A 23,223-nucleotide genomic window follows, 5' to 3' on the forward strand; every position below is an offset into this window, starting at 1 on the left:
ACTGTAAAAAAAGGATTAGAAGACAAAGTGTCACCAATTTAGACCAGATTACCTAATAAGATAGTAGACAAAACCTCGTTGAAGATTACAGTAACTATGTTGGGAGTCGCGGTCGTTCTCGCGTTATTGACGGCCGTTGTCAACAGTGACATCTACAATATATGTACCCCCTACCAGTGGGAGGGAATCGAGGCTGTCGTCACGGGGACGGAGGAGGCAGGGACGTTGACGGTGACCCAGGTGAGATGTTGCAACGCGGACGTTACCTCAAACAGTGTAGCCACTGACATGGATGTATATCCGCGTTATGTGAGGTGAGGTGAAATTGGGTTTAACGTCGCGTCCAAGATTATTGCACTTATATAGCGACGTGCATGCACGTGTATGTGTGTGTGTGGCTGCTTGTACTAGTCCGGACTGATGCCAATTTATAGTGCTAGCTCACTGAGATACCATGCCGCAGTTTAACACGAATACCCCACTCAGACACAGTATACTGTCTCCGAGCCGACCAGTCCTTGTTTTAGCCCCTTAATGCCGAGCGCCAGACAGGGTAACAACAAGTACAATCTTTTAACGTCTTTTTGTATGACGCGGCCTGGGATCGAACCCTGGACCTTCCGCTCTCCGGGCGGACGCTCTACCACAAGACCACGGAGGCGGTCTATCCGCGTTATGTTGTGAGCGAGTATAAGTGGAGGGTAGGGTGAGAACAACGTCAATGCTTCAAGGTTTGTATACACTGCGTTCATCCACCACCCGTCAATACATATGGCCGTCTTGCAGTGTCGTCGCTACCTTTAACCAGCCAACCAGTCAAGCCACGACCTGGTTCCAGCATTGCACAAACTGCAATACTTCTCGTGCAACATGTGTTTGTTTGATTGCTTGTTGTTTAACGCCGCACTTAGCAATATTCCAGCTATATGACGGCGGTCTGTAAATAATCGAGTCTGGACCAGACAGTCCACTGATTAATATCATCATCATCGATCCACGCAATTGGGATCGATGACATGCATCAACCAAGTCAGCGAGCCTGACCACCCGTTAGTCGCCTTTTACGACAAGCATAGTAACCTTGTACAGCAAGCATGGGTTGCTGAAGACCTATTCTACCTGGAATCTTCACGGGTCTGGCCACTGTTATCGCTCTCCATAATGGAAGAGGAAACGGCATGGTCATATTCTCACACAAACAGATGTAATCACATTAACGACACCAGATATTCACGGACAAGAAAATCTTAGCTGAGTCCCTTCTCATTGGTGGTGATGTTCGTTACATGAGCCTCAAGCCCGCAGCTGTCTTAACTGTGTCTCTTCTTATGAATGAAGGTGTTAGTTACTTGAAGAGCAAGCCTTGTCTTAGCTGTGTCCCTTGTCATGAGTGAAGGTGTTAGTTACTTGAAGAGCAAGCCTTGTCATAACTGTGTCCCTTGTCATGAGTGAGGGTGTTAGTTACTTGAAGAGCAAGCCTTGTCTTAACCGTGTCCCTTGTCATGAGTGAGGGTGTTAGGTACTTGAAGAGCAAACCCTGTCTTAACCGTGTCCCTTGTCATGAGTGAGGGTGTTAGTTACTTGAAGAGCAAACCCTGTCTTAACCGTGTCCCTTGTCACGAGTGAAAGTGTTAGTTACTTGAAGAGCAAGCCTTGTCTTAACCGTGTCCCTTGTCATGAGTGAGGGTGTTAGTTACTTGAAGAGCAAGCCTTGTCATAACTGTGTCCCTTGTCATGAGTGAAGGTGTTGGGTACTTGAAGAACAAGCCTTGTCTTAGCTGTGTCCCTTGTCACGAGTGAAGGTGTTAGGTACTTGAAGAACAAGCCTTGTCTTAGCTGTGTCCCTTGTCACGAGTGAAGATATTAGGTACTTGAATAGCAAACCCTGTCTTAACTGTGTCCCTTGTCATGAGTGAAGGTGTTAGGTACTTGAAGAACAAGCTTTGTCTTAGCTGTGTCCCTTGTCATGAGTGAGGGTGTTAGGTACTTGAAGAACAAGCCTTGTCTTAACTTAGTCCCTTGTCATGATTGAAGATGTTTCGTCTTGTCATGAATAATTAGTTGTAGCATAATCATACATTGTGGAATTCATAACTAATGCATCTTAACCTTATTCGTTATTCGCCATGTATTCCATATACGTTATATTCTGACAGAGTACGTATATAACTCATAACTGATGCATCTTACCGTTATTCCGTTGTGTATTCTTCAGACCGCATACGTTATCTTCTGACAGAGTACAACCCGGTTCTCCTATGATGCCAACAACTCCAGAATAGCTGCCTCTACATCCGGTTCACGGAATGGCAGTTTGTTCCAGAAGGACTTCCTGTTCCTGTATCAGCAGGTGGCGCTGCATGTTAAACTTAAACACACCCAGTGCGGTATTAACACACGACAAGCCTACTCTTGACATGTGCCTCTCGTGTAGGTCGTGAGTGATAGTCAGCATCATACAACTGTCAGCACAAGGTCGGGTGGTCCGGCTCGTTGACTTGGTTGATGCATGTCATCGATCCCAATTGCTTGGATCGATGCTCATGACGTTAATCACTGGATTGTCTGGTCCAGACTCGATTATTTACAGACCACCGTCATATAGCTGATATATTGCTGTGTTTGGCGTTAAACAATAAACAAACACAAAAACAAAAACTACTACAACTACTAAGTACATAGGTTGCTGGTCCAGATGGTAATCCCTGTGAGAGTTACTGTTAGAATTATGTTTATACGTCACCAGCAACCTATGCAAGTTGGCAGCTAGAACAAATTTGATTCGTGTGGTTCAAATAGCCTTTTGCTAGTTTCCAAACTCTACTATTGACATCTATATTGGCATAACATTTACTGATTTAACTAACAACATACATGCAGAAGCAACGACTCAGGACACTTCCATAGATATATTTGAAATAACCAAAAGTCCAAGGAGCGAAGTCTCTCTGCCAGCCATGTTCACGTGTTCCTGTGTTTGTTTTCCTCAGAGAAGAGTTTACATCATGGACGGGGGACGGTGCCGGGCACAGCAACTCCTCCACGACTTCCCGTCTCCATGTCTCCCCCGTAGGTAGCCGAATAGTCGTACATCTATCTCAATGTCTCCCACGTAGGTAGCCGAATAGTCGTACATCTATCTCAATGTCTCCCTCGTAGGTAGCCGAATAGTCGTACATCTATCTCAATGTCTCCCCCGTAGGTAGCCGAATAGTCGTACATCTATCTCAGTGTCTCCCCTGTAGGTAGCCAAATAGTCGTACATCAATCTCAGTGTCTCCCCCGTAGGTAGCCGAATAGTCGTACATCTATCTCAATGTCTCCCCCGTAGGTAGCCGCCGAATACTTCGTACATCTAACATATGTTTTTTCTCATGTATTTGCCTCTAATATAACCAATAAGTATAGAAAGAAGAAATGTATGATATTTGTACATTTGCATTTTAGCGATTCTCAAACCTGATTGCAAAGTGGAGGAGATATATTCATATAGTCATATTACTTTGTTCAGAACAAGACGATATGACGCCATTGTCCGTAAAGTTGTGAACGACCTGCATTCCTCGGGCTTTCCCCCACATCAAGCATTCGTGACCAACTCGTGTTATTCCGGGACAAGCCGAATAGCGACTCGTGCCCCTCTCGTGACATTTTTTACGACTGGGTTCCGTCTAAGCGCAAACGGACATAGATAAAATAATTGTCAACTCGTTGCATAATGATTCACTTATTTTTTCCCCTTTGTTCATATATATGCCTGGTGTTATTTAAAACACATCGTGACTTACGGTATTATACAGTGTGATTGAACACGTTTAACTGTATCTAGGTTATATGTTTAGATGCAAGACTTGTGTAAAATCAAAAGCGGCGCAAAACAATGCTCACTTACTGACGTCACCATTTGCAAATCATGGTTGTCATTGGTTTCCTCTTCAGAGAACTTCTCCTGGACCTGGTACGTCACGTGGGATGGGTTTCCCGGTATGACCGGGCAGTTATTTATATTTGAGTTTGTGGGTGCTGTAGGCGACCTGTACTGCCGCGTACAAGTGTGCGCTAACACACGAATACCTATCACTATGCAGCAGACTGGAACTGTCAACAACGGTGAGTCTCTAAATACATTCCGCTGAAATCCCTGGGGAGGATGGTTCCCAGTATATCGAATTGTAACCCATGTTTGCCGTAGGATGCGAGGGGGCACGGGTGGCCCAGTCGTCTCAAGCGCCGCGATTCGCTGTGCAGATTTGCGTACCTTAGGCACGCCAGAAACCTATGATTGTGGGTTCCAATCCCGGTTCGCCCTGATCATGTTTCTAGGTTTGTCAGCGCCATACCGGTGCTCGTGGGTTTCACCGAAGTGGTAAACGTGTGAGACCTGCATCACTCCGGGCTTTCCTCCCACATTAAGCTGACACGCCGTGATATAACTGGAATACTGTTAAACCCAACACACTCACTCACTCACATTAGAGGCGACTAACAGGATCGGGTGGACAGACTTGACATGCATGGCATCGTATCCCAATTGCGTGGATCGATGTGCATGATATCAATCACTTGATTGTCTGGTCCAGACTGGATTATTTACAGACCGTCGTCATATAGCTGGAATACTACTGAGTGCGGCGTTAAACAACAAACCCCCCCCCCCCTTAAAAAACAAAAAAACAACAACAAACAAACAAAAAAACCAAAAAAACATGATTATTGTCAGACCCAACTAACGCGAGGATCACGCTATATCATGCATAACGTGTCTCATGCTATCAACCACTGGTTTTCGCCGCGATATAGCTCTAATCTTCCTGTCCGGCTACTGTAACACCCTGCACAAGTGAGGATGAGACTGAGGTTTACAAATGTTAGATTTGCCTGATTTGAGCGTTGTTCGTGCTATCAACCCGTCATCAGTAATATAACAGCAAGTTTTCCCATTTTCAGAAAGTTGGCTTTTTAGGTATAAGAATAAAGTGTCCCGTAATTAGTTATGTATGAAGTCCCAGTACTAGATTACCCAGGTTAATCTTCTTCATCTGCAAAAGAAAATATATTCCTAGCACCGGAATATACTCTTTGGTTGTCATTACGACTGAATCAAAAGACCGTGAAGATAACGCGGCTGTGATAACACCTACACAGCTCGTACAAAAACGGGTGGATGTAGATCTGTGGTTAATGTTACTGACCGCACGTGATAACCCACACGCTCAAGCAGACGCACACGCACGTACACACAGGCATAAACACACACATTTCATTGAGTGACTTGTGATCGTATCTTAATTGAAAGAAAAGACATTGTTTTTTGTTGACACAATAGTTTATCCTCAATACGTACATGGCAATGGTCCCGTGAAGATTCCGGTTGAGAATGCGTCTTCAGCAACCCATGCTTGTCGTAAGAGGCGACTAATTTTAGGATTAGAGTGTGTGTGTGTGTGTGCGTGCGTGCGTGCGTGCGTGCGTGCGTGCGTGTGTGTGTGTGTGTGTGTGTGTGTGCGTGACAAGTAGTAGGTTAGCTTACAACAGGGGTACAGCGTATGAGCGATAGTTATTATTGTGGGCTGTCATGTCACTGTAGACAGCAAAGAAGGAGAACAACTGCGTCCTGGTGCCTGGTGACTTCCGGTATTCTGAAGTCTTGGGCAGTTCCAAGTGAGCTGCTACAGAAAGTCTTTAAAAGATATTCGGCCGACCGGATGTGACGTTGGAGGAGAACATGAACATCTGAGCTTAACGATGGCTGAACTTTCACCTTCGTCTTACAGCTCCCGTGTTCCGGACGACAACCTACGCGAATGCAACCCAAGGCTTCAAGAACCCGGATGTATTCACACTCCCGTCTATCTGCAAGACAGCAGAAGTAGAGGTTGGTTAATTGTCCTTGATATTTAACATTTATATATTTATAACATAAAGTAAATGATAGCAGTACACCGCTCCCAAATCCTCTTGATGTTCTTCAAAGAAAGCTCAAAACATATTAGACTTAGGGCATTCATTTTCGCAACTCTTTCGCATGAAAATATACAGGGTTCTATAAATGGGAGCGACTAGTTCATAGAGACTTACACACACGAATATATAACGAAAATACCGTCGAAGTCACCTTTTAAGTCACTCGAGGTCACTACACACTTGACCCTTGACCTTTACAGATTTCAAGGAAATACTTTCCTCTTAAGTGACTAAAATGTGTCAAATCTTGGCTTCAAATTGACGTTTTTCTCTTGTGCTCTCGGGCAATAAGACGCCATGTCAATTATTAATAGGAGCGTTTCGACGTTTCGACGTTGCTGACGTGGTCACGGATTTACCATATTCGATTATCTAGTGTATTACATCTCCATTTTATTAATATGATAAATACCCTTGACCCTATCGCTGCTGTAGCTCTGGTTAAAGAACCGCATTCGAAGGGCGGACACGTCGCTAAATATAGCCGTCCAATCAGCCTACATCTACGAGCGAGAAAAATTGTATGTCAGTATTTGAGGTATATCACGTAAACTTGATGTGGGGCGAAACTCGAAATGATGTGGGTCTACTACGTTGGTAAAAACCACGAGAGCGGGTATGGTGATAATAAATATATCATAATAGAAAGGAAACATTAGACCCTGAAGAATCGAGGATGCGTACTCCCGGTCCATCCACATCACATATATGAGTTGGTATCTCCCTGGTTATTCCTCTCCTGTTGTATTGTCGATATATCATTCTCGTATTAATGAACCATGTTATGACTAGTTATACACCCCGGAGTCTACGTTGATGCTATTTGCCTCCAAACTAACTCAGTTGCTTGTATTTTACAGGGAACCTTCGACGCTCCGGGTTATTTTATCGGATTGAGTTTTCAGTGAAGTTGTGTGAGGTTGTCCCAGGGCAGTTGTTTTAAGTGATAGTGTGAATAAATTGAAAGGAGCATTTACTTCTTACAACTTGTCTTGAATCAATAGATGTACAGTAAACTACGTTTATAACGAACACGCTTATAACGAACTGACGGATATAACGAACTGTTTTTTTGGTCCCGGCCATTTGTTGTTTATATGCTGTATATACCTTTATAACGAACTATGGTTATAACGAACTCAAATTTGTGGTCCCTTTGAGTTCGTTATAACCGTAGTTTACTGTAGTTTCAAATGTGTGATTGTGATTAAGTCACCAATGACAACGAGATGCGTCCCTATACATGAAAAGAGCGAGTATGGTTTTACGCCGCCTTTAGCAATATTCCAGCAACATCACGGCAGGGGACTCCAGAAATGGGCTTCACACATTGTACCCATGTGGGGAATCGAGCCCGGGTCTTCAGTGTGACGAGCGAACGCTTTAACCACTAGGCTACCCCACTGCACATACATGAAAAGAAGCAAAATTAAAACTTTAAGTTACATCCGCTATCTCTGAACAAGAGTTTAATCTTGGAGTACCCATCTTCCAGACTTCTGAAGTTAATGCCACATGGGCTTCAAGAGTGAGTGAGTGAGTTGGGTTTAACGCCGCTTTTAACAGTATTCCAGTTATATCACGGCATATCAGCTTAATGTGGGAGGAAAACCCCATGTGATGCAGGTCTTAGACGTTTACCACTTCGGTGAAACCCACGAGCACGGGTATGATGTTGACACATCTAGAAACATAATCAGGGCGAACCGGGATTCGAACCGACAATCATATGTTTCTGGGGTGCCCAAGGGACGCAACTCTGCGCAGCGAATCGCGGCGCCTTAGACGACTGGGCCACCCGTGCCCCCGGGCTTCAAGAACCAACGACTGCTCTAGTAGGGCCTGGCATCATTATCCACAATGCCCCAAACAATGCTACATGTTCATCTCCTGGAGTGGCATCTCGAGTTTCACAAACGACCAACCGCTGCGGGTTTATCGGGTAAGAATTCGTCCTCAGCAGCCTATGCATGGTGTTCAGGGCGGCTAAATTGAGTGAGTGAGTGAGTGAGTGAGTTAAAATTTTACATCGCATCGGCAATATTGCAGCCATATTGCGATGAAAACAAGTTAATTATGATTAAATATCTGTCGACAAGGGCAGTAGAACAGTAAGTCATGTATCACAGTTAAGGTATAAAACAAACTAGTTCACAATAAAAACAAAGAATTCTTCAGTAGATTTGGTACAAGATAAAACTGGGCTATATACCTCTGGCAACCAAAGCTAGACCACCTAACTGGGAATGCGGCTAAATTGATCAAGTGGAAACGTAAGTTGGTCAAGTGGAGGTTGAGATCATTTCAAGTCCAAACTGTCTTAGGACAATGCTGCATGTTCATCTCCTGAAGTTTGAGCATCTCGAGTTTCACAAACGACCAAGAAAGCTATGCATGTTGTACGGGGAGACTACATTCATCCAGTGGACAGCGAATTCCAGAATGGGCAAGCTGTGCCTCCTATGTAGGACATGGATGTAAAATGTGAAATGAAAGTTTAAAATAATATTTGTTGAAAGTATATACAACAGTTCCCAAGTCATTTTAATCTTACTTAGTCGAATTTAAATATTAGCCCCTATAAACTCCCTTTGAATATACCTCCTCACTAACAGAAATCGTTCGTGAAGTGCACTGACAGGGAATTTCACTGTCCACTCAGACACTTACATTATGTATTTGCTAATTAGACTAATGGGTGTTACCCAGTTATTCTTTCCATTCGTATCATCATCATATTGTAACGTTTCTTAGGGTATCTCGATGACTTCATTTTAATGAGTTTCAGCCTGTACTTTATAACTTTTAGCTGGAAATACATAACGAGAGGAAATCTACCACATTCTTCAATAACCATTGCGCTAGATGTGTTGGCTTTTACACCAAGGAGTCTCTTACATGCACAGTGAACAGTCACGTAAACCTTTTCGATAAATCCCCGTTTTCCAACAGTAAAGTAAAATTGGGTTCATTTTAACATTAAAAAAAATCTTAAAGAATTACTGGTCACCAAGAATTTGTATATTCAATTTCTTCTTATATTTCTTCTACCAAATACAATCTTTTTGTGGCAGAACTTCACTTCTAAACTCTGGCGACAAGAGGTCATACTTGTGGCTTTAAGGAGTTGCGTCCCTTAGACGTTACAGGATGATCGTTTTTGGAATCACAGATTCGCCCTTGCTTGGTCAGGACAATACCCGTGCTCGTGGGTTTTACCAGATAAGCCATTGTCTGAAAACATGAACAGCACGCTTGCCTCTCGACACGCATTGGCTACCGGTACTGGGGATCCGTTATAACCATGACTTTCCCAAGTGATAAAACTGCAGCTTCCTTGTCTCAACCTGTATATTTCTGGAGAGGCAATAATGTTTTAGTGTTGGTAATCTGTAGAATGGATCATATGATCAAGTTCCTCTTTATCACAAACATAGCGGTTTCAAGCAACACGGTAGCCTTACTCATCGTCTCCAAACCAAAGGTCATCAAAATATGTTATCTCAGTGTGTAAGAATGTTTGCAAGAACCTTACACTGGTGCATGGGATTGTTTTGCTCACCCCATTGCTGTTTTCGTTAAACGCCTTCGGTCAAACACAAGAAATACTTGTTTATAATTTAATATTGGCATAACTTACCATGATCACATTCCAACCGGCCTCCCTGTGACCCAGCAGGTGTCATCGGGTGTCTAATGTACTATCGGGTTCAGGGCAAACATAAAGAGTCACAGCTACTGTATAAATTCTACTGGTTTCGCTATCTGTAGAGGCAGGGGGGGCGGAATAGTGAAATTCTAACAAATATCAAGTAGATGTAGTGACATTAACGACACCGGGTGTTTTGCATCGATAAGGAAACCTGAGCTGTGTCCCTTCTCATGAGTGAAGATAAGCGTTCCGTGAAGAGCTTGAAGTCTCTTGGGTCCCTTCTTGTGAATGAAGGTGTTAGCTACGCGAGGTACACTGTGTCTTAGTGGTGTCCCTTCTTATGAATAAAGGTGTTAGCTACGCGAGTTACACTATGTCTTAGTGGTGTCCCTTCTTATGAATAAAGGTGTTAGCTACGCGAGGATCACTATGTCTTAGTGCGTCCCTTCTTGTGAATGAAGGTGTTAGCTACGCGAGGATCACTGTCTTAGTGCGTCTCTTCTTGTGAATGTAGGTGTTAGCTACGCGAGGAGCACTATGTCTTAGTGGCGCCCCTTCTTATGAATGAAGGTTTTAGCTACGCGAGTATCACTATGTCGTAGTGGTGTCCCTTCTTGTGAATGAAGGTTTTAGCTACGCGAGGATCACTATGTCTTAGTGGCGCCCCTTCTTATGAATGAAGGTTTTAGTTACGCGAGTATCACTATGTCTTAGTGGTGGCCCTTCTTGTGAATGAAGGTTTTAGCTACGCGAGGATCACTATGTCTTAGTGGTGTCCCTTCTTATGATGAAGGTTTTAGCTACGCGAGGATCACTATGTCTTAGTGGCGTCCCTTCTTGTGAATGAAGGTTTTAGCTACGCGAGGTACACTATGTCTTAGTTGTGTCCCTTCTTATGAATTGTTCGTTACACGAAGAGCAAGCCCTGACTAACATGTTGTCCCCGAAATCAATTAATGCGTAAGTTAAATACACATGATTCTGAAAGGGAACAGTCGTGAAGATAGGAACCCTACAGTGGACAGTTACAAGATAGACAGATAAATATAAACCCATGTTCTCAACTGTAGTTCTGCAGATCTGAAGAGTCTCTAGGGCTGAAAGGGGGATAGATTTAGGTAGCTAGAACTGAGAAGGGGGTAGGAGTGGAATGGATTAAACATTTAAATAGATATATGATCTGGTGTCTGTAAGAGGGACACGCCCTGTCTTATTTGTGTCCCTTCTCGTGAGTGAAGATATGCGTTACGCGAAGAGCAAGTCCAGTTTTAGCCGTGTCCCTAGTCATGAATATTCCAGTGTGGAATTGCCTGGTGTGAAAAAGAAAAACATTTGAAGTAATTTGGTGCATGTGCTTTCCAAAAATATTAATCTTTAGACTTTTAGTTCCTTTGATATAGATTAAATGGTTCGGCTATTTCCTTGGATAAAGATTGTAAATAAAGATAAATAAAGATATTGGTTTAAATAGGGATGAAAACATTCATATATGTTTCTCATAAGACACAAACATGTTAAGATATGCACCTTGAAGTACCTTCCTCAAGCGAAGTGCATCATAGTTACTCTCTCTTAAACTGCAAACAGAGATATCAAGAGACACACACGTGTTAGGTTCCTTGCTTTAAACTCTCCTAGAAGCGAAGCGCATCACTTAATATATAAACTCATAACATAATGTTTCTTAACATTATTTCACTGTATATTCTACATACTTACATTCTGACACAGTTGTTGGTTCGTTTGATGTTTAACGCCGAGCTCAGCAATATTCCAGCTGTATGACGGCGGTCTGTAAATAATCTAATCTTGACCAGACAATCCAGTGATTGACATCATGATCATCGATACACGCAATTGGGATCGGTGACATGCATCAACCAAGTTGAATCTGACCACCCCATCCCGTTAGTCGCCTCTTACGACAAGCATAGTCGCCTTTTACGGCAAGCATGGGTTGTTGAAGACCTATTCTAACCCCAATCTTCACGGGTCGAAAAAGAAGGCACACACCCATGTTTATGGTGGCTGAAAATGAAACAAACAAGACATGATTATTCGAGGGTGATGTATTTCATAAGGGTAGCACAGTTGTTTTGTGAATCTCAAGTTTGCTGTGTTTCCACGACTGTTTTCACTCAAAATAACATTTTGTTAACGTTTGTAATTTTGTATCAAATCCAATTTTAAGTAATCTATATACTTTCCTTTGTCCGATAATTTGGAATGTGGAATAGCAAGGTGGTCCACCCGTTGTGCCGAGGGTCGGGCTTCTCTGGGTGTTATTTGAACACCAATATCTCCCTTGTTTTACCTTTCAGGCCGTGCCCCATCTCGCCAAAGTTCCTTGTGTAATAAGACCGCCTCCGTGGTCTAGTGGTAGAGCGTCCGCCCGGAGAGCGGAAGGTCCGAGGTTCGATCCCCGACCGCGTCATACCAAAAGACGTTAAAAGATTGTACTTGTTGTTACCCTGTCTGGCGCTCGGCATTATGGGGTTAAACAAGGACTGGTCGGCTCGGAGTCAGTATACTGTGTCTGAGTGGGGTATTCATGTTAAACTGCGGCATGGTATCTCAGTGTGCTAGCACTATAAATCGGCATCAGTCCGGACTAGTACAAGCAGCCACACAAACACACACACGTACATGCACGTCGCTATATAAGTGCAATAATCTTGAACACGACGTTAAACCCCATTTCACCACACCTCCTTGTGTAATGATAAATCCAGACCTGTCGTTGAGAGCACGTACACGTGTATCTATGTGTAATAACTAACTTTAACAACAGCTGGTGGACCAGACTAAAACTCCTGTAAAACAGAATAGTAGAAAATCATGGTGGTCCACTCGTTGTATCCTGGGTCGGATTTCTGTGGGTACACTTTGAAGACCAATATCGCCCTCGTCTTACCCTTCAGGTCGTGTCCCATCACGCCAAACTTCAGTTTGTTGAAATACTAAATAATGTCAAGTAAATGTTACATAAACTAGTTTACAATATATCGATAAATATTATCATGATAGACCCATTATGTCAGTTATTGTGAGATAAAGTTGAACATCAACATATATAATCTCAGGTGATTTCAGTAAACTAACCTTTATAACTGATCTAAATAAATGTCTGTTACGGTTTCCCAGTTTATCTATGTAAATATTATGAAAGCTGGTGATATGTATCTATTTCCGGAGTTTTGGGGGATCCAGGCAGCACTACCGCTGAACCTTTAAGTAATGGTGGCGTTTTGTTACTAACCGTGTGCTAAAACGGTCCTTGTGTAACAAAAAAAGAAGACATGTCGTACAAATACGTGTATCAATAACTAACTGCAGTAACAGCTGATGGACTAGGCTAACGTGTAGTCCAAAAAATAACGTTTTATTTTTTCAAAAAAGATATTTGTACAAAATGAAAAAAAATGATCCAAATGGGGCCAAGAATAATGCTTAATTTCAGGTCTAGACTTGACAAATCATTAGAGACCTGAGTTGGGTTCATTATATATTTTTTTCTGGGAGACAGACGAGTGATGGTGGTGTTTCCTTCATGGTTAGATGAATGTGGCATCCCTGTATCAGCAGGTGACGGATTTAGATGGTTAGATGAATATGACGTCAGCAGGTGACGGGTTTATATGGTTAGATGAATATGGCGTCCTTGTAGAAGGAGGTGGCGGATTTAGATGGTTAGATGAATATGACGTCAGCAGGAGACGTATTTAGATGGATAGATGAATATGGTGTCCCTGTATGAGCAGGTGACGGATTTAGATGGTTAGATGAATATGGCGTCAACAGGAGACCGGAGACGGATTTAGATGGTTAGATGAATATGGCGTCCCTGTATCAGCAGGTGACGTCCCGGTATAAACCTGTCATTAGTTAACTCTCAGACCATTCGAATGGGAAATATAGCTATTATATGATGATTGTTTACAGATTTTACATGAACGAGCTAATAATCTGTATTACTCTATATGATACAACTTTCCATAATTTCCAATTTTCCAATTTTCCAAAATTGCATGTGCTCGTTCTTCAACACAAGAGGGGTGGGCAGCCAGATGGTATAAGAGTTTTCTCGACACGCCGAAGGTCCTGCTTGGAATCCCTACATGGGTATAATAAGTGATGTATTAATAAACCAATGTTTTGCGACCGTTTCACTGTCGCCATTGGAGGAATCTGCGTCATCATTATTCGTCAACCACATTATCCACATGTCTACACTGGGTTCGAACTCGAGTCCTCACGTATCAGGTAACGAGAAACTGAGCTTCACAGTTTCGACCCATGAAGGAATGTTTTCCATTTTAAAGAAAGAATCACCGACATAGGTCAGATTACCTGATAAGATAGCAAAACCCTTGTTGAGATTACAGTAACAATGTTTGGAGTCACGGTTGTCCTCGGGTTATTGACGTTCGTTGTTCACGCTGAAGATATATGTGCCCCCAATCAGTGGGAAGGAATCCAGGCTGTCGTCACGGGGACGGAGGAGGCAGGGACGTTGACGGTGACCCAGGTGAGATGCTGCTACGTTGATGTTACAGTAAACAGTGTGGACACGGATATGTATGTATATCAGTGACTGTTATATTGTGAGCGAGTTCAAGTGGACGACATCAGTGGAACCATCGTCAATACTTCACGAGTACACTACCTCCCTCCATCACCTGGGAATACATACGGCCGCTATGCGATGTCGTTGCTTTTTGTCAACAACGAATTAAGCCACGGCTTGGTTCCAGCATCACTCACAGTGCGATATTTCTCTTGCAACATGTGACTTGAGGTCATTTACTCAGAGCTACATATTGCTTCTATAGCAGGACATTCTTGCAAGTGTATACCGAGCCTCGTTTTGAATTTATTTAGCGGGTCGCGTGTGAAGAGCGAAAACCAGGCAAAGGCCGACTTTGCACGGAGATCATGCACGTTGGGCTTCAGTGAGTTACATGTTTTGTTTGGTCTGCAAATAATCGAGTCAATCCCGTGGTTGATATTATGAGTATCGATCTACGCAATTGGGATACGATGACAGCATCAACCAAGTCAGCCAGCCTGACCACCCGATCCCGTTAGTCGCCTCTTTCAAGCATTGGTTGCTTACATGTATTCGCGGCCTATTTCATTGCTCGACTGAAAGTACTACCCGAATATAGTCTGTGTATTCATGGGCTATGTAAGAATGTTGTGTATACAAATCCGTGACGTATTGAAGAGGGAATGTCCAGTCTTTAATGTACAACCAGTGAGTTACAGTAAACTACGCTTATAACGAACTGGCGGATATAATGAACTTACTTTTTTGGTCCCGACTATTTGCTGTAGTTATGCTGTATATATGCTTTTAACGAACTACGGTTATAACGAACTAAAATTAGTAGTCCCTTTGAGTTCGTTATAACCGTTGTTTACTGTATATCACAAAGTACCACAATTGGTTTCAGCCAATTTCAAACCTTTGAGGGGTTACGGATGTCACAATTGCCAGATGCGCCCTTGCTTGTCTGGACTATACCCCTGTTCGTGCGTTCAACCAATGTGTTTAACGTCTATGGCCTGCTTCGTTTCGGGCTTTTTCAACACAGTTATACACTGTAATGCGGCCTTAAATACAACTCACTCACTCAATCACCCTAACATCCATACCTCGATACATACAACACGCAGTGGGTGAGTGGTTCGTGTTGACACTGCAGTCGTCAATATTCCAGTCTACATTACGACAGACGGCAAATCGAGCCTGGACCAGGCAAAACACAGACTGAAAGCATAATCCATGGACCTATCATAAACCGGAAGTCCTCTTGAGCAAGTATGTGGTTCACTAGATAGGGTTGTATGCTTCCTCTAACAAATTAAGGGGACACGGGTGTCCCAGCCGTCTAACGCTGTGAAGAGTTGCGTCCCTTGGGCACGCCAGAAACCTATGATTGTGGGTTCCAATCCCGGTTCGCCCCGATTATGTTTTTAGGTTTGTCAGCACCATACCCGTGCTCGTGGGTTTCACCGAAGTGGTAAACGTCTGAGACCTGCATCACTTCGGGCTTTCCTCCCACATTAAGCTGACACGCCGTGATATAACGGGAATACTGTTAAAAGCGGCGTTAACCCCAACTCACTCACTCACTCTAACTAATTTCACCCACATATATATTTCTGGAGAGGCAATTGTGGTTTAGTATTGGCTGCCTACAGAGCGGTTCATATGGTCATCTACGGTTTATAACAAGTTGGAAACCTAACATTTTCAAAGCAAATGTCCGCAGTACAGTAGTATGAATTTAGATGCATATTGCAGGTGAACAGTATTTATATATCTATTGTAATGTTTTGCTTAGCTTCATAGTTGTTTTCGTTAAACGCCGTTTAATAAAACACAAGAAACATATGTTTATAATTTAGTATTGTTATAACCTGTCCCATGTTTACGTTCAAACCTACCTGTCTGTGATCCAGCAGGTGTGGACCGGTTTCTAGTGTCAAGGTCAAGGCCAAACATTAAAGAGCCGCAGCTCTTGTAGAATTCCTACGTTATCTAATATGGCAGGGGAAACGGAATGGTCAAAGTCTAACAACTATCAAATATCTCGTTTGAATATTTGCTACAACCAGGATCTTGCAGCTATTAGGCTTTCGGTTCCTGTAATATAGATTTGATTGTAAAGATTGTACACGTAATAAAGATACCGGTTCAAATAGAGATGAAAATCGTTCATATGAATTACTCAAAAGACTCAAACATGTTTAAGTACCGTGAAATAAACCTTTCTAGAAGCGTGGTACATCATAGTCAATATCTCTCAAATATCATATCAGCTGAAGCCTGAAGAAGTCTTTTGTTTGTACCAAGGCCACTGGCCCATATACAATACATGCATTTGAAATAGTGTGGTACATGAAAAAAGGTAATGTCAGGTACAAATTTACAGGTTTACAGGCTTTTCATAATTACGTCTTCTTTCATGGCTGTAATACAAGTATTTACATAGTTTTCCAAGTAATTGTTTACATGAGGGTGACGGCAGCATTTTAAATTTATGCATATTTGGATTATGGCAAAAAGTTGTCGGTAAGTACAGTTGTCCAATATCGTTGGAATATTCACATTCTAAAGTCTTAGTAGCCCGGCTCTAAGCCTTATCGTAACAATTCGATATTTCAGCAATGATGGAAAGGTATATTTCTGGTTCCAGGAGACTTTTAAACTCTTTATACAGGATGTACCTAGAACTAGCCTTGATGGCACTATTCCATGATTAGTTAATCTCTTTTGAACTGCAAAAAGAAATATCGCGCCCTCGTAACCGCATGATAAATTTAAATCAACTCATAACATATGCATATTAACGTTATTTCACGATATATTGAGTGTATATACGTTATATTCTGACAAAGTACATAAACTCATAACATAATGTTATATTCTGACAGAGTACAACCCGGTTCGCTTTTGATGCCAACAACACCAGAATAGCTGCCTCTACATCCGGGTCACGCAATGGCAGTTTGTTCAAGAAGGACTTCCTGTTCCTGTATCAGCAGGTACCAATAGTGCCCCATGAAGATTACGGGTTAGAATTGGTCCCCAGAAACCTTTGCTGGTCGTGAGAGGCGACTTAATGGATGGACACGGTCGATCTGTGTCAAGGTACCCTGGCAACGTTGTTAATGATATCAATAACTCGAATATCTGGTCCAGACTCAATTATTTACAGGCTGCCGTCATATAGCTGGAATATTGCGTCAAACAAACAAGTATTATTAGTACTCCCCCGTGGTGACCCTACCAATAATAAGTCCCCAACATTTTATTGCTTGAATATCAATTGTAAATGCAAGAAAATAACTGCCGAAACAGATTCGACCTGGCCTAAAGGGCAAATAGCTGTGAAAATTATATGAACCGGCCACTGAAAATCAGTGCTGGCACCATGAGTTCGCGAAAAGGGTAAGTATGTCCTGCCCTACCGGCAGCAACCACCACTCATACAATTGGCATAAAAAAGTAAGTATATGTTGCCTCCTGTCACGCGACGTCAGCCTGTAAAAAAAACAGTCATTCAAGTGTGCAATGAACCAGAAAATCCAGTGACCACTGATTTTGTCGAAACTAATAAAAACGGTATGTTAATTTTGAATCACGTCTGCTTTGTACAACTGAAGAGATTTTGCTGCCTACAAGGAAAGAAAAACGTTGAAGAATATAGTCGTTCTTCAACACAGTGGGCCACAGTCCCAAAGACCCGGCCCAAAGACCCGGATCGGGTGTTCAGATTCGGTGACGTGTTGGTTACGTGTTCTGCAGAGACTCAACTATGGAATACTGTAAGGGACATTCTCGCAATCTCGCATTCTCGTGTTTTGGGCATATTTAGCTCGTTTCCAAAGGTCGAGATCGTGAGAATGTCCCTTACAGTATTCCATACTCAACTGATGTATTCCTATTAATCTAGTTGTAGCCGATACGCATATTTTGAATTGTTGTTGTTACTGATCGATAGCTGTACGCTCCTGGGTCACATCGATACTTGTTGTTTCTATATCAAGCAGAATTCAAATAGCAAATATTCACAAAGAGAGGTAGTTACGGATAGATTACCCCGACAAATTTCATTTATGTCGTTTAAATAACACTTTGTTAGTTTACTTTACTTTAAAATTTATAATTTATATTTATGTAACATTTAATGATTTTATTACTTATATTAATACGTGTATATCGTTGAATGATTTACTTTACAACATAAAAGCAATGACTCGGGTCACTTTATATTAATACATGTACAACATTTAATGATTTCACCTACGACATAGAAGCAACGACTCAGGCAAGTATGACTTCCATACTTATATTTAAATTACCAAAAGTCCAAGGAGCGAAGTCTCTCTGCCAGCCATGTTCACGTGTTCCTGTGTTTGTTTTCCTCAGAGAAGAGTTTACATCATGGACGGGGGACGGTGCCGGGCACAGCAACTCCTCCACGACTTCCCGTCTCCATGTCTCCCCCGTAGGTAGCCGAATAGTGGTACATCTATCTCATTGTCTCCCCCGTAGGTAGCCGAATAGTCGTACATCTATCTCAATGTCTCCCTCGTAGGTAGCCGAATAGTGGTACATCTATCTCAATGTCTCCCCGGTAGGTAGCCGAATAGTCGTACATCTATCTCAATGTCTCCCCCGTAGGTAGCCGAATAGTCGTACATCTAAAATATGTATTTTCTCATGTATTTTCCGCTTATGTAATCCACATTTTAAGAAGGATGGAATGTAATAACTTCCCGGTATTTGTACAACTACACTTTAGCGATTCCCAATGCTATTGACTCGGTTGATGAGATATGACGTCACGTTGCTTTGTTGAGAACAATACGATATGACGTCATCCATTGTTCATGAAAGTGTTAAACGTCCTCCATCACTACGGGCTTTCCCTCCACATCAAGCTGACACCCCGTGATATTACTGGGGTACTGTTCAGCGCAACGTCACCCCTGCCAATCATTGATGCCATTCGTTTCCTCTTCAGAGGGGGCAAGGGTGGCCCAGTCGTCCAAGGCGCCGCGATTCGCTGTGAAGAGTTGCGTCCCTTGGGCACGCCAGAAACCTATGATTGTGGGTTCGAATTCCGGTTCGCCTCGATTATGTTTCTATGTTTGTCAGCACCATACCGTGCTCGTGGGTTTCACCGAAGTGGTAAACGTCTAAGACCTGCATCACTTCGGGCTTTCCTCCCACATTGAGCTGACACGCCGTGATATGACTTGAATACTGTTAAAAGCGGCGTTAAACACATCTCACTCACTCACTCACTCACTCACTCACTCCTCTTCAGAGAACTGGGGATGGGTTTCTCGATACAACCAACAGACTATTAATATTTGTGTTTTTGTACGTCACAAATTGATAAACATTACGTCATCTGAACAGTTCACCCTTTTGCGTTGGCATTTTATTGTGTTTTTTTCTTGCTTGAAAATACAAGAAAAGTAATATATAAAATAGCCTCCTCGGAGGTACGGGTTGGCTGTGCCTCGTGTATAAATGATTTAATTCCATCGCCAAATCTCGCGTCTTACACTGTTCCATTACTCGAGGCGGATAAAGCGGAATGACATCGAAGCTCGCTAATTTAGTTAATCTACAATTATAGGACAACCTAATGGTTAAACTGTGTATTTGGATGACACTAATGGCAATGGCGAGCGACGGCTAGAATACTTTTCTATGCTATAGAGGAAGGCTACTCCACAATCGAATTTTAATTATGATTAAAAGAAACGAAACTTGCAATCTGAAATTGAGAAGAAACAAAAAAGCAATATACAAACAAATATCGACAAACTGGATATTTACAGCGTGTTGAATGAGTGAGTGAGTATTAACGCCGCTTTGAACAGTATTTCAGTTATTTCTCTCTGGTTGTTTTACGCCACACTCAGCATTATTCCAGCTTTATGATGGCGGTCTATAAATAACCGAATCTGGACTGTCTTCAGTTTCACAACAGGGTGTCAAATTGAGGTGGGAGTAAAGCCCGAAGTGATGCAAGCCTTATGAGTATTATTGAACGTCACCATTTGCAAATCATTGATGGCATTGGTTTCCTCTTCAGGGAACTTCAATTCGACCTGGGGCATGATGTGGGATGGGTTTGTCACTTCTACTGACAAACTATTTATGTTTGAGTTTGAGGGTGCTGTAGGCGACGTGTACTGCCACGTACAAGTGTTGGCTTACACCAAACTACCCGTCTTCATGCAGCAGACTGGAACTGTCAACACAGGTGAGTCTCTAAATACATTCTGTTGAAAGTATCGTGTAGGATAGTTCCCAGTATGTCATGAATATTGTAAGACCCAAGTAACGCGAGGATCATGCTATCTCATGCGTAACGGGTCTCATGCTATCAACCACTGGTTTACCGCTTGGGCAAAACGACTGAAGCAAAAGGCTCTGACGACAACGCGACTGTGATAACACTTACACAACTCATGGCCCCTTCAAAACATTACAGACACACGAACGCAAGCACAGACACAGACACAGAGAGAGAGAGAGAGGGGTGGGGGGGGGGGGGGGGGGGGGGTGGGGGGGGGCACACCTGTCAGGAAACTAACGAGTGAACTTTAACGTCTTCCTTTCGATATTCCCGAATCCGGCCTTGACCTTGCCGCTGCAACTCCACCGGTTCCTGGGGGATGTTCCCACTAGAACAGCTACACAGGACTTCCGGTATCTCTACCTGCTTCCCCAGGTAGCATCAGACGACAATTACCCCCCTCCCCCCCTAAATTTTATCCGGAAGGAAGATAGGAGGATACGGTGATCTGTTTTAATGGTTCGTTTAGTATGAGTGTGTTCGGCTGGGTGCTTCCGGTGAACATTATTGACAATGATATCTGCAACCTCACGACTTCTCTTTCGCAACAAGAGTCCAGCCTATGAGTTACAGTACTTAGTGTGGTCTGTCATGTCACTGTAGACAGCAAAGGAGGAGTATAATTGTGACCTGAGGCCTGATCCTGGCTGGAGGTTCCCGGTATTCTTGGGCAGTTCCATGTGAGCTGCTACAGAAATTCTTTAAAGATATTTCCGGATGTGACGTGGTAAGTGAACATCTAAACATCGCGATGACTGAACTTTGACCTTCGGCTTACAGCGCCAGTGTTCCGGACGACAGCCTACACGAATGTAACCCTGGGCATCAAGAACCCGGATGTATTCACACTCCCGTCTGTCTGCAAGACAGCAGAAGTAGAGGTTTGTTAATTGTCCTTGACTTGTTATGTCTATTTATTACAGACGATAAATGAGTCATGTCCCCCGCTCCCAAATCCTCTGGATGTTCCACAAAGAAAGCTAAAAGCATATAAGATCTAAGGTATTCATATTCGCGACCCCTTCGCGTGAAAAGACACAGGGTACTAACCAAATTATTGGGAGCAATATAGGCTTACACCCACGAATGATTGTCTCGAAACAGGTGGGTACGTTTTGTCCAGTTGAAAACACCCGTCGTTAGTGAAGTTCGAGGTCACTTCATACTTGACCTTGACCTTTTACAGATCCAAGGAAATACGTTTCTCTCATGGAATTAGAGTGTGTCAAGCCTTAAGGTTTAATTAGCAGATTTTAATTTGACATATCAATCATCAGTAACAGCATCGCGTTTGGACGTAAGATTTACCATCCTCGATAATCCAGTGTATTACATTTTCATTCTAGTAGAATATATACCCTGGACCTATTCGATAACTTAGCTGCGTTTAAATAACCACATTCGAAAGACACGCCGTTAAAAAAAAAATAGCCGTACAATTACCCCCAGGATTGAGAGAAATTACATGTGTGTGTTACAGTCGTGATGGAGCTTCTGACGTCACTTCCGGAACGAAGCTATCGTTGCGAGTAGGTCCAGGATTTATGTCGTAATAATGAACGGGTGATGTGGGTTTAACGACGCTTTTAGCAGTATACAGTATTCAGTAATAGCACGGCGCCAGCTTGATGTGGGAAGAAAGCCGGAAGTGATGCAGATCTACCCATGAACCCTGATATGGTGCTGACACATACATCACAACAGAATGGGGATATCATACACTGGGGACTCAATGATGCGTACGGGGAGGTCGGGTAGCCTAAGGGTTAAAGCGTTCGCTCGTCACGCCGAAGACTCGGGTTCGATTCCCGACATGGGTACAATGTGTGAAGCCTATTTCTGGTGTCCCCCGCCGTGATATTGCTGGAATATTGCTAAAAGCGGCGTAAAACCATATTCACTCACTCACTCAATGACACGTACTCTGTATGAAGTTGCTATCTGTCTGGAACTGTATTTCCCTCATTTTGTATTGTTGATATATCATTCTCTTATTACTGGAGACCCGTGAAGATTCGGGATAGAATAGGTCTTCAACAACCCATGCTTGCCGTAAAAGGCGACTATGCTTGTCGTAAGAAGCGACGAACGGGATCGGGTAGTCAGGCTCGCTGACTTGGTTGATGCATGTCATCGTATCCCGATTGCGTGGATCGATGCTCTTGATGTCAATCACTGGATTGTCTGGTCCAGACTCGAGTTTTTACAGACCGCCGTCATATAGATGGACTATTGCTGAGTGTGGCGTTAAACAACAAACAAGCAAACAAACCAATCTTATTACTGGACCATACTATGACTCGGTTGCCTTTATGTTTTAGGGTACTTTCGACGCCCCGGCCTATTTTATTGGATTGAATTTTCAGTGAGGTTGTCCAAGGGCAGGATGTATCAAGTGATTGTATGAATAAAGTGAGAGGAGTATTAACTTCTCGTTTGTCTTGTATCAATAGTTATAGTTTCAACCTGTATGATGGCGATTAAGTCTTGAATGCCATCGAGATGCGTCCCTACACACGAACAGAAGCAACAAATAGTACGTGATTGGTAAGTCATGATACATTCATCCTCAATTATTCAGGGAATTTATCTATATTCTATTATGACAATATATAGTTTATTTTGTATATCACTGTAGAAGATAGAACCAGGTTTCGGCGTGACGAGCGAACACGTGGACCACTAGGTGACTTAGCCTCCCCTAAAACATTCCTA

The 23,223-nt window shown here is 42.8% G+C and overlaps 1 protein-coding gene across 3 annotated transcripts; it reads left to right on the forward strand.

Annotated features, from left to right (window-relative positions):
- The first annotated feature begins 79 nt into the window (after nucleotides 1-79).
- On the forward strand, nucleotides 80-22,949 carry LOC139472370 (uncharacterized). 3 transcript variants are annotated; one of them, XM_071254839.1, is made up of 6 exons: nucleotides 80-240; nucleotides 2,240-2,350; nucleotides 2,991-3,069; nucleotides 3,940-4,110; nucleotides 5,775-5,875; nucleotides 22,830-22,949. In XM_071254839.1, the coding sequence occupies exons 1-6, from the start codon at nucleotides 97-99 to the stop codon at nucleotides 22,875-22,877; spliced, it is 654 nt and encodes a 217-aa protein (XP_071110940.1). In that variant the 5' UTR covers nucleotides 80-96; the 3' UTR covers nucleotides 22,878-22,949. The 3 variants fall into 3 exon arrangements, with proteins under 3 accessions (XP_071110940.1, XP_071110939.1, XP_071110941.1); XM_071254838.1 differs by lacking the exon at nucleotides 22,830-22,949 and adding an exon at nucleotides 6,825-6,929; XM_071254840.1 differs by lacking the exons at nucleotides 80-240; nucleotides 2,240-2,350; nucleotides 2,991-3,069; nucleotides 3,940-4,110; nucleotides 5,775-5,875 and adding exons at nucleotides 14,005-14,144; nucleotides 17,060-17,170; nucleotides 18,558-18,636; nucleotides 20,242-20,412; nucleotides 21,289-21,389 and having other exon boundaries at nucleotides 22,830-22,947.
- Nucleotides 22,950-23,223: the final 274 nt, after the last annotated feature.

This window comes from Haliotis cracherodii, unplaced genomic scaffold (genome assembly GCF_022045235.1).
Source record: "Haliotis cracherodii isolate W230 unplaced genomic scaffold, xgHalCrac1.p SCAF_24, whole genome shotgun sequence".
Taxonomy (NCBI): domain Eukaryota; kingdom Metazoa; phylum Mollusca; class Gastropoda; order Lepetellida; family Haliotidae; genus Haliotis; species Haliotis cracherodii.